Here is a 12772-nt window from a genome sequence, read left to right on the forward strand (position 1 = left end):
ACCAAAGAGACTCTTTAACCTGTCTTTGCTGTCACTGTTATGTATAAAAAACATCTATAATAAACAAACAAACAATGCTTAGCCTGGCGGGGGAAGCATGTAAAACCTGGTGGCCTGCCAGGCTTATAATACACTGGGGGAAACCTCAATGTGAGAAAACCACAATTTTATGTTGATGTGGTCAGGATTTAATACAACTGATGGTTTTTAAAAAATGTATAATGTTCTTTTTTTCATATCAATTTATTTAGATTAATTCATTAATCAATAATTAGCATCGTATGCAACTGATGCCAGGATTTACAGACCTTTTTTATGTCATGTCTCTTTCCTCCTCAGCTGGTATGTGAGCTGCTTCATGAGGGTCAGGCGTTAAGCGTCGGCGTGTCAGCGGCGTTTGGCCACGGCGGCCAGTGGCTGGCTCGCATCAGGCAGCTCATCAAAGAGGGATCTGTCCCTGATGTCAGCCTGGTCCCTGTGGGCATCTCATACGACTGTGTGGCCGACTCCAACCTAAAGGTGCACGCGAGTAAACACACACTAGCAGGCACACGGTTAATGGCAGCCATCTGTAACTGTTGTGCCCTCGAGAGCAACACAGCAGATTTGGTTTCTCAAGCTGTGAGAGGAAGAAATGTGTGAGGCCGCGATGCTGCAGGAGGCGGAGGGAAAAAGTGCAGATGTTGGTGTTCAGATACCAACAGGAAGCAAGTTACAGTAGTTTGGTTTGCTTCGCTCGTTATCAAACTGATTTGGTGTGACACGAGGCACATGTAGTCACTGGTAATTATTGAATCACTCAATATGGCAATTTGCGTCAAAAAATAACATAGCAATAACCGACTGACTCATATCTGAAAACAAAGCCATCGTTTACAGATCATTTTGATTTAGCGTGACTTGGCTTTCCTTAGGATCTTTTATGTTTGTTGGTATCTCACATGCATAATATATCTGCTCAGAAATCTGAGCAAACATGCAGCCTACGACTCCTACAGCTGCAGGAGAAATCAAGAAACTGAGGAAGATTATCACATCACCCATTTGGAATATAAACAAAACATAAAGTACACCTTTAAATGCTCGAGTTTTACATATTTTGTGCTTTAGTGCTTTAGGGGTGTTCTTGGTTTCTCTCAAACGTTTCCTTTTTGGCTTTTAGTGGTTTATGTTCACTTAAAATTAGATTTTAATAATTGAAATCTAGACCCTTTATACATTAAACCCGTGGAATGGTGTATTTATATCCATTTATGTATTTAACATTACTGCGTCAGGGTTTTCCCTTAAAAACAGTTGCAGGACTCAAACAAGGCAAATGCAAGAGCCTCTTAGTGGCTGGTTTTCCTCTTCCCAGGAGCCATGTCATTACATCAGGGTTTCTACAGTCTCAAAAAGTGGAAATGTTGCTTTTATTGTTCAGGTTATGATAATTTTTTTAAAAGGGGGGCAATTTTCAGTGATATTTGAATTAATCTTATCTTTGGTTTATCAGATCACAATTTGAGCTCGACTTGTTGGCCACCAGTATTTTCTGTTTGAGTTTAAACTATGGTAACAGTGGGCATTTCTTTGCTTTCTGCCTTTAGTCCAGCGTTGCTAAGCCCTCCTCATCGAGGTACACTGCCCTGCATGTTTTAAATGTTTTCTTGCACTGCAAAAACACTAAATCTTACAAATCTTTTGTCTAATTTCTAGTGCAGTTATCTTAATAAACTTGAAATAAGACAAAACTAACTTACAAGTAAAATTTTAGCAAGATATAGGAAATTGTTTTGAGTCAATGATTCCATAATATTGATTTAAAAAGTCCTAGTACCACTGGCAGATTATTTTACTTATAACATGGGGAAAATATTGTATTAGTGAAAAAATCTGCCAGTGAAATTAGAACCTTTTTATCAATATTAAAGAATTATTTATACTGAACAAGCTCCTATACCTCGCTGAAAAGTTACTACTGTATTTCAAGTTTTCTTAGATATTTGCACTAGAAGCCAGACCAAAAATACTTGGTAAGATTTAGTTTTTTTGCAGTGTACACTCCATATTGTTCAAAGCATAGTTCCTTAGTTAATATGGTGATATTAGAACATATTTTGTCAGAATACTGGGATCATCCAGCTTTGTTCAGTTAAAACTATCTTCCTTCTCTGTGATACTCCATAAACACACAAAGTATTAAACCTTTATTTGATTGAAACAGTTACTTAGATGTGAAGGTGTGGCTCTGAGCCCAATCTCGAGTGGTACATCCTAACTGGTCCTTTTTTATAACAATTTTAAACTGGCACCAGCCTTCAGAACCGCTTTGGTGGAAAAGTATCCTAAAATAAAACAGGGATTTCTGTCTAGGTTTGCTGGACACCCCTTGGTTTAAGATGATACTACAAGTAAAGGAAGCACTGAAACAGGAAGAGCTGCTGCTCTGCCAGAGTGATAAGCTAAAAGCTCAGCATCAGCACCGCCCTTAAATCTGCACCAGCCATATGGTTGATGTAGGCATAGGCACCACTCGGGTATATTTACACTGTTTTAAGAGCGTATTTTCACAAAGGGGCAGGATCCTTTAAATCCATAACACCGTATGCTTTCTACCTACATCCCCCTGAAAAGGTTTGTTGAAAGCATAATGGTTCTCCAAAAAGTATTAAGCCAGACTGTTGAGTCCATGAGTGCCTATTTCAGTGCTGCAGACGATGAATATTTCTCACTTAACCAAGGCTCAGGATGTCATTGTTGCTGACACAGTTTTCTCAGGCTTGTACTGGGAGACGGCTCGTTGTTACACATTCAGGGTCAAGAGGAAAAACATTTTCAGTGACATAACAGCTGCTAGACTCTCTCAGGGTTTTTCTCTCTCACCAGCCTGCAGAGCTTGATTAGTTAAGGGTTTGCTGATAATTTGTCCAAGGCATCATTGATTGCTGTTGGTCTCCATAAAAGCTGCCCTCTGTTATCTACACTCCAAAGCTCTGCTGTAGAGAGTGGGTGTTGCTCTCTGTTAATTGCAATGCTAGGGTTTTCACTCGAGCATTTTGTTCTTTCATTCAGACACGTAAAGTACAGAACGCACTGTTCATGCATCCAGAAGCCGGATGTTTTCTCTTACTACTTGTATTTTATGGCCATCAGGGATGTTAGAATTGGAATTTTCCTCCTAATGTATGTATTTCGGGGATATAAAGAGTGAATTTCTGTTTGCTGACGTATTTTTTCCATGTCCACACAGGAAGCTGGTTTACAGTCTGTGTTGCAGTGGCTGTCGTCGCTTCTCTGGAAGAAACCAGCAGGAAGTGTGATGATCCAGCTTTCCCAGCCATTTTCTCTCAAGGTGAAAGATACGGGCCCTCATTTGGGTTAAGAAATGATCAAAGGGTAATTTGCATACGTGAGTTATAAAATGAAACCTGGAAAATCCCAGCATACAAGCAATCCAGAGAACTGCCAACTGGAAACATCAATTATCCACTGCATCTATATTTATCCATGGTTTGGAAAAAGTATGGAATCTGATTTGTTCTAGTACAATTGATCTGAGCTTGCATAAAGTGAGGAAAATGTTGGTCATTGCAGTTTTTAACCATTATATCACAATTTGTGTTCTTAGTATTATGCAGCCATACTTTAGACTCCTATCAGTTAATCATGCAGCAGCGACGCATTTTATGGTAAACCCATAAATTGATTAAAATAGTCTGATAGTCTCTTTTCAACTTTGTACAAAACAGTTCCTCCAGTTCTCCTTCAATACACCTGTCTGTTTTTTCTCCACCTCAGTCTGTTTTTTAAATGCTTTAATGTCTGTTGTCAGTCCCACAGTGTTGTAACTATCAGTAGTTTTAATGGTTTGGAAACATCAGTTCCTCTACCTTAAAAAGATACTCCCCGTTTTAAAACAGACTCAACAAAATAATTTCTTTACTGCTATTTATAACAGAATTTTTACTATTATTCAAAGTGCTACTAAAATATTACCTATTACTATAATATTATAACAATATATCATTATTGTTACTATGAACAATAGGTAATAGTTACCTAATATTACCTATTGTGTAAATAGGTAATAACTGCAACATAACAAAAACATAACATTTCATAACTGTTATGTTTTTCATAACATTTAATTTGCACCTTCAGTTTCCAAACCATTACAGTTTTTCAGGATAGTATTTCCAAACAGCCAAATGTGCAGCTCTGTAAAAAAAAATGTAGAGCCCACTGCACTGAACCCCATTGAAAACCTCCTGGTTATTCCACCAATTATTGATTACACGTTGCTTACAGAGTTTAAATATTAGTATGGTTGTTTCTAAATTAATATAAACTTGTTTTCTGTGCATTATTTGAGGTCTGAAAGCACTGAATCCTTTTTGTTATTTTGACCATTTCACATTTTCTGTAAATAAATACTAAATTTTTGCTTGGAATTTCAGAGACATTTTGCCAGTAGTTCATAAAATAAAAGAGCAACGTTCATTTACTCAAGCATATACCTATAGAAAGTAAAATCAGAGAAACCTATAATTTTAAGTGGTTTCTTAATTTTTTCCAGAGCTGTATGTATCGTGTAAGTAGGTCCCTTCTTTCAGCCGGCTGACTGGCAGTGCACAGATACATTTAGGGATGGGTTACTCTTTTTACCAAACACTTGGAAAATTTTACTGACTTCATGACTTTATTTTAGAAAACAGTGAGTTCCTCCTCTTTAGAAGGACTTTAAACTGTGGAAAGGTCATAAGGGGAATATTTTAGTGGTTTTAAAACAATAACCGTTTAAAATGTCAGTATGCATAGGTTGCATTTTCATAAACATTTATATTTTTTCACAGACAGGTCACGGTTGATTTGTATGACAAACGGTGCGCCTTGCATAAATCATACTGACCTTTAAAAGTTGGCTAAGTAAATTTACTTTTAAAAATGAGAGCTGAGACTGTAAATTTATTGAAGCTTTATTCTTGTAATGAAACGCTCTTTTGACCCATAGCGTATATATTTTGATTCACTTGGATGGAGCTGTGTTAAATTAAACATATTAGTATAATTTGTGCAGTAGAAATAACCACAAATGTTTTTTCTTCCCCAAAATGATTAAAATGTTATGAATCTCTTTTTAATAACTTGGCAAATATAGCCAAGTTATTTACAGATTGATACCATTTTGAGACAAAGCTTCTGCCAAAAATTGTACCAACTTTCTGCGCTTCTCTTGGCTCTGCTGACTAAAAGTGTGTTAAATGGTGTAGAACATCTGCTTTCCTGTGCGTTAATCATGAGTTTTTCTATGTGTAGGAGATGTGTGAGTCGGGGCGGTGCAGAGTAGATGAATGGCTCCCTCTACAGGACCTGTTGCTGCCTGTTGTCCTCAACAACAGGTAATCAAACTGCCTGCGCTCCTTCCTCTGTGCACGAGTGAGTGTGAAAACTGTAATGTAACAACACCTCCAATAGGATTCCCTTTTGGGGTTTTTTGTCATTTTTATCCAACATCTGTGAAATTAGAAAAGTTCCTTTCTGTTAAACTTTGAACAACTTCCCCTCTAAACCTTAAATCTGGCACAGGCATGATGCAAGCCCTGATGAGAGCTTCATCCTCTTAGACTCGCTCCAATTACCATCAACATTACAGTCTGCCAGTGAAAAAGATAACGGAAAGAAAATAACATCCCCGCTCAATCTCTGCTTGGCGCCTAACGAGCAAAGCAGCTTCTCCCCTCGTGTGTTTACTCTGCTCAGAGAGGGGCTCTCCACTTCATGTTTTCAGTAGGAATATCAAAACTGATAACTAAAAGTTCCAAAGAATGGTGAAGATATTTATTTGTTACCAGCATGAGAGTACTTTTAGCTCCCAGTTCAGGTTTGCACCAAAAACGATGCTGCGGCATGATTTCTTGGTTACTTAGATTTCATCTCTCCAAGCGTCTCTCTGCCCCTGCATGTTAATGCTGCACAGGAAACAGATGGATGAGTGGGTTGTTAAAAATTAAAAGTCCTCACGTGTGAAATATTTATTTACAAAGGTGCAATAACTCTGAGCGGTTTGTTTATTCTCAGTTGAGATCAAGAGCTTTTACAGTCGGTGGGTCCAGATTTGACACACACACATGCTGATGCTCTTGTGCGTATCTCTCTCGCACACGTGCAGAGCTAAGATGCATAAATAACAGTCAAGCTGCGCCCACACTTCTCCAGGTAAGAGGCCGGAAGTTTTTATCAAACACGCCTCAGTGTTTGAGTGATGCACCTGCAGTTACTTTTCCGAGTTGACCTTATATTTCTGAAGGACTCGCATTCACTAGACCGTTTGTCGGTGTTTACACTGCTGTGTTTGATTGCAATTCACAGCTACATGTCCAAACAACAAAAGCACTACTGTAGAGATTTTGTGTTAATTTCTGCAGTGTTTGAAGCCTGCAGCTGTACCGCGGTAACAGCAAGTGTAGTTGTCCAAACATTGTTCAAAAGATGCTTATTGTGAAGAATAGCCACACAGCTACACCTTTAACAACAGTAAAGGTGCTTGTTATGAGGCAAAAACCCCTTCGTGGTTTGAAAGCACACATTTCTATGTCTAAATCAGGGTTGAAATGATTCATTGAGTGCCTCAAATACCACGTTTCATCAAGACAATTACTGTCAAACAGTGAGCTTTAGATAGAAAATCAAACAGGCTTTCATCCTCCTTCGTTCAGCTAGATTACTTAGAACTTGACTTGGCTGTGGAAAATTTGGAAAATCTTCTGCAGTGAGAGCAGTCATGATGCGTCAAGCTCTTAGTTCTCTAAAAACGTTTTTCCATTTTGTTTTCTGCATCTACAAGACTTTACACCACAATCGCATCGCAGCATGACTGTCTTAGACTGCAACACACATCAGCAAGCATACCTGATGCTATTTTAATAAGAAAACTAGACCAGCATCTGGCAAACCAAAGCACCGCCTCTGGTTGTCCTTTTAACACCTGTTCTGTTCTGAACCGTTGATACTTTAATAAAACTCTCCACATCTGAAAACCAGATGGAAGTTCTGCCTCATTGTGTTTCAATACGAGTCCAAAGTGTGTTAAAGGAGATGAATGATGGTCATCACTTAAGGAGAATTCACATTCAAATTCAGAAATACTTTATTAGTCCCAAAGGGAAGCTAAATGTTGTCGTAGCTCATTAATTCACATTCTTCAATGAGTTATTGAAGGTGGTGATGGCTGTTGGTAGGAAACATCTCTTGTAGCAGTTTGTGTTGCAGCAAATCTGAAGAAGCCTCTGACTGAAGAGTTTTCTCCAGATAATTAATCAAGACACAATGGGCTGAAATTATTCATGCTATAGTTACTAACTTTTGTTTTATTGAAATTCTGAAGAACATTTATTGATTTGTGACTTCAAGGACCATCTCAATCCCAACTTTGGAGTCCGCTGGGTTAGAAATCTCACATCTATAAGCATGATACTGCCACCACGCGAATGGACTAGAGGTGAACTGATCGCAGTTTTCTGGCCAATCGGTGATTACCAACATTTAAAAAACCTGACCTGTCGGTTCAGATTTTGGACTTGTACAAATTTTTTTGTCTGTTGCTAAATATTGCAAGAAAGTGGTTGAGTTGGCAACAGTGGGGCGAGGATTGTTAACTGTGCAGACGTGACCTGGTGGCCCAGTGTAGGCTTGTTGCAGGTTAAGATTAAAGTGGGTTAAAATCTACTGTCACAAAATATTTTGGTTTCTCAGTGTGATAGGACAATGAAAGGTAGGTCAAATAAACACTTTACTTTGGCCTCAATCTGGAGTTGGAAGGTATAGATCTGGTTCCATGTGAAGCTTAATTACTCCCTTCGTTAAATGTTAATTGTTTTGAAACAAAAAACAAAGAGCAAAAGCAGATTTTGGTATCATTAAAACATCCATTCACTGAACTCTAACCTGGATAAACCAAAATAAACACAAAGACACAGGATGCCTGTTTGGGAAAAGTATAGAAATTTGTTTCAGCATTTCCAGATTTGGATATACATGAGAAAGGAGAATAAAGTAAGGCAAATATTAGTATTTCCAGACATTATCACATTTTCTGTTGTCTACAGGTTGTTGTTCATTTCCAGTGTCTTGCTTTCTTTCTTTTTTTTAGATTAAGAACCTTGAGTCTTTATATTACTCTGTTGAAAGCAATCGAGCCACATCAATAAATTCCCTTTCTTTAGTAAGAAAATAATTTTTATAGAGTTTATTTTGAAGAAAATGACATTTCTGTTTTCTTCACTTTAACTGCACTGAAAGCACACCAAACATTTCTTTCAGAGACTGCATATTGAATATTGATTTCATCACCTCAAACCTCTCAAGGTTTTCAAAAACTAAGCCACGCCAGTGCTGCTGTTACCCAGGAACTTGACATGTTGCCCTTCAGAGGTTTTGTGCATATCCAAAACACTGTGGAAACTCTGACTCCCTTCCCACTGCATTCTTAATGCATAACGCCTTCATCTGAATGGGCCCTAAGAAGATGTCAAAAACATTTTCACATCTCCTCCCTGGTTGGAGTTAAAGATCAAGCTTTTTGTAATAAATTAATGAACGCTTCTTTCTTTGTGCAGGAGTCTAAACTCAGGTGGGTTTGAGCAAAGAAAAGGCTTGGGAATCATCGGCGAATTACATCTGTATCTGCTTGCTCCACAGAATACTCTTACTCCTGAAATATTAAAAAAGCTGCAGCTCCAAACTGAGTTTATTACCAGCCAAAATAAAAAAGTGCAACCGTGTCACTTTGTTTTGAGACCACTTTTTTTTAAATAACCCAGCTGAATAAACCGTTGAGATTTCCAGGCTATGACTGTCATCCTCTCAGCTCAGAGTAAAATTATCCAAACTTAACATCTTTAACTTCATCTAACTTCTGATAATGCTGCCATGACTTTATTTTTTAAGTGAAAACTCAAGACTTTGTCTGCAGTTTGTTAGTATTCACATATTTCACTTCAGTTAATGATGCTGCATCAGCTTTGTTTACTTTTATTATTGCTGCTCGTATTATTTTTTCCATCTATTAGTTGATTGACTACATAATTTGTTGATGTGGAACAGCAGCCAATAATACAGGCAAGTTAAATTTAGTTTTCTATGTTAGAAGCTGCTATTGACATACGTTTCTCTGAAATATAACACAGACAAATGGATCGAGCTCGAGGTTTGTGGAGGTGAAATGATTCAGAGGAATTTAATTTGCTTGTATCAAAACAAACTTATGAGAAAAAACGAAAATAATGTACGAGTTTGGAAATAAAATCACTTTTAATTTAAAATTTAGCAGAGACCCAATGAGCCAAATTTGTTCATATTTAGATTCTCAAGATTTCTTATAGATTTTTGAGGGCATTTTTTGTTGTTGCTATTCTGTAATAGTTTCCCCATCATAGGAGAATTGTATTATGTCTAAAATTATCTAAAACCATCTGCTAATTGTGAAATAATAATAAAACGCTATGAATAGAAAAGTTTCTTAAAGATGTATAGAATTTCTTTAGACTTATGACTTTAGATTAGTTTGAAAACTTGTTCTACAAAGTAAAATTCACAAAGTGTAAAAATAAAGCAGATTGCCTCTGTTGTGTACTTAAATAAACTACACACAAATTGTCGTAGTTTTTAGTTCAGCTCAAAAATTTATTTAGAAAAAGAATATTCATGCTCCTGACATATTTAGGTTTAAAGTAATGCTCAAAGTTGAGCTACATGTTTCTTCTGACCCACTGTAATAATAATTTTTGTGCTGACCAGCAGGAGGTAGATAAAGATTAGGGTGATGGCAAAGAGGCCTTCCAACCTCAAAGGGTTGGAGCTCATAACTAAAAACAAACGATAAAATAAATAATTAAAACATATAAAAACCTTATTACCTTTAGTAAAGCTTTCATTACTGTAAATAAAATGGAGATATTTACATTACTTGTTGAAAATGGTCTGAAAAATCTCCAATTTAAATGTTTTTATTAAATGTAAATAAGATCAGATAAATATTTTCCCCCAAAATCGGTACTCCTTTTTTCTGTTCCATTTGTTATGTGAAATATGTTCATCAATTTAAAAGAAATAAGTCTTTATTGAATTTAAATAATTTCATACATAATCCTTTGGGCCTTAGTCCAAAAATTTTACCACCTTTTAGTATGAATATGAAAAATAAAAAGCAATCCTAATCCAGAATAGTTTTATTAACTTTCAAGATGGAGTGAACCCGTCAAGATAACCAAAGAAGGCAAAGCAAGTTTATTTCACCTTTTATATACAAGACAAAATGAAATTACTAAGCTAAATTTAAAAGTCTTTAATAAAAAATAGATATAAAAAAATAGATATCATAAACATTTCTCTCCAGTTCAAATCTAGTCTTCAGTTTCAAGCTTCAATCAGGAAAAATGTCTAAAGTCATTGTAAACAAAAATGTTTTCCGTCATAATCTATTTATATAACAAATATATAAAACAAATATATTTGTTATGTGTTAAATATATTATCCCTATTGATATAATATTGATATAATGCTTTAAGTCATCAAACTTGCTTTGTCTTTATTTAGTCAGGAAATTCATTTTGTTTGAAGACACCATGCAACTTTAAATCCAATCGGTGCCCATTGTTGTATTTTGCAGATAAATCAGTCGTTTACTATTGAGTGCAAACAACATTTCCAGAGGCTAACTTGTTTAAAAGCTGCCCTTCTGCATTTTTACAATTAGAGTGAATTCAAAGAGAAACGAGCTTTGATCGGATTCGTGTGATTAATGATAATGGGATAAAATTGCAGTGGCTTGCATTGTTGTTACCTTGATTCCTATCATACAGAGTGGAGCTGAATTTACCCTGAATAAACCCTGGAGCCGTGTGAGTGTGCAACAAATAATCAAGCTATCTAAAACCACTTGATTGTTGTAATTGGCTATCAGGAGAAAAGAAGTGTAATTTAAAGTTTAGTAGGGAAGAATTGAGTTAACGTTCAGTTAAATGCCTCTTACTTTTTCATTTTAGAGCTGACAGTGTGTTTGGGAAGAGACGGATGTCGTGGCTTCTGCCTGCGTTGCATTCTGCTCCTGAACTCGAAGAGAAGAGCCATTCAGATAGAGACCTCAGCGTTGCCATCGTCCTCCACCTCATCTTCTGTAAATCCAGAATTATTTAAAATCCCACTGAGCCTTAATTAAATCTTTATCTCAGGACAGTGTTTGTGTTTTTATGTAGCGGTCGCTTCCTGCACAGCTGTGATGTCCACCAGTCTCATGTCCAGTCTGCTACTCTACAAACACAGCAAGGTACACACATCCTTCCTGTGTTGCTCTGTTCGCTGCTCTCTGCATTAAAGTCTGCCGCTGCTACTCAATATCCATCAATACTCCTAGAGACTCTTAAACAAAATTGGTTTTCAGTGTAGTAGAGTGTGACAGTGATTTTTCTGAGTCATACCCAGCAATCCCAGACTCATATCTCCAGATGGTTAATGCTCATGTCTGATTCTGGAATTAAACATCTCCTTCTTCCGCTGCTCCGCAGGGCGTGAGTACATCTGTCCTGTGTTGTGACGTCGCCTGGCTCCTCGAGGAGCTCTTGTTCAGGAACAGAGACGTTGGCTTTGGGGGAACTCTTCCAGAAATCGTCCACTACTCTCTCTCCCTGCTTGCACCTCACCTCATCATTGCTGCGTTGCCGACAGGGTAGTTCTGTTGTGTTTCTGCTACAGAATCAGAACAAGCACTGAAAGTACATACATTCACCCTCTTGGGCACGTGTCAAACTCGAGCCCCGGGGGCCAAATCAGGCCCGCCGTAGCTTTTTAAATAGCCAACTAGATTCCAAATTATATCAGGAAGGCCCTCAAGTTTTTCACAAATCTGCAAAATTCACACAAAATCAACAGATTCCACATCTTTCTCAAAATTGACCAAAAACATTGGGTTTAAGTGACTGCTGCCTTAGTCTTACTTGATGTCAAGTAACTGATAAGGTGATTAATAAAAAGTTACATTAGTGCAAATATCCTAACAATTCTTTACAAATATTTTGAATTTAGCACCACAACATCTGTGATTTTGATTGCGAAAAACCCCCACAAAAACAATCACAAACTCCTAGGAGGGACTGGGCAGTGTGAAAAGATGTTCAATGTTATTTAATTTTAATAAATACTTATTGAAAATTGAAACAACTATTTATTAATATTTCAGTAGTTTAATAGGTCTGATCAATATTGTCTGGTGCAGCCGGCCCTTTAAGAACATTCAGATTTTTGATTTGGCCCAGAACAAAAACAAGTTTGACACCCCTGCTCTTGGGTATTGCACCCTTTTTACTGCTTGTACAAATTGAGTATGATTAACAAAATTTGGCTCTTTTCACAAAAAATTAAAGTATAACTCTTCAATGTAAAAGTGAAAACCCTTTTTAAGCAATAAAAATTCTATTTTGAGTAAAAACTCTCTTTTAGGAAAGACCCTCTCATTGTCCCTCGTCCGTCCGCTGCTTCTGTTCTTCACCTCTCTGCTCTGGCCCAGAAGGTGACTCACACCTTCATACTGGAAGCTGTGGGAGGTGAGTGAGTTTTGTCATTTCCTGTGACCCTTAAGCTGAAATGTCACTTTGAGTTGGTGTGTCTTATTTTTTTGTGTTAGGCATTGGCAGTTCTGACCTCTTGGCTCATCAGATCTCAATTAATATTCCTCCACTATCTAGAAATTGAAAGACTAATAAAGAAGTTTAATTTCTTCCTGATATATGAAAATAT

General features: G+C 37.0%; 1 protein-coding gene across 1 annotated transcript in view; it reads left to right on the plus strand.

The window, feature by feature from the left end:
* Positions 1 to 12772, plus strand: part of gpat2 (glycerol-3-phosphate acyltransferase 2, mitochondrial) — a 153590-nt gene that overhangs the window by 118917 nt on the left and 21901 nt on the right. Inside the window, exons 10-16 of the mRNA XM_032578128.1 lie at positions 340 to 519; positions 3233 to 3334; positions 5299 to 5381; positions 11026 to 11156; positions 11236 to 11306; positions 11545 to 11705; positions 12476 to 12579. Of these exons, the coding sequence (XP_032434019.1) occupies positions 340 to 519; positions 3233 to 3334; positions 5299 to 5381; positions 11026 to 11156; positions 11236 to 11306; positions 11545 to 11705; positions 12476 to 12579 (832 nt within the window). The remainder of the gene's footprint in view (positions 1 to 339; positions 520 to 3232; positions 3335 to 5298; positions 5382 to 11025; positions 11157 to 11235; positions 11307 to 11544; positions 11706 to 12475; positions 12580 to 12772) is intronic.

This window comes from Xiphophorus hellerii, chromosome 12 (genome assembly GCF_003331165.1).
Source record: "Xiphophorus hellerii strain 12219 chromosome 12, Xiphophorus_hellerii-4.1, whole genome shotgun sequence".
Lineage (NCBI taxonomy): Eukaryota > Metazoa > Chordata > Actinopteri > Cyprinodontiformes > Poeciliidae > Xiphophorus > Xiphophorus hellerii.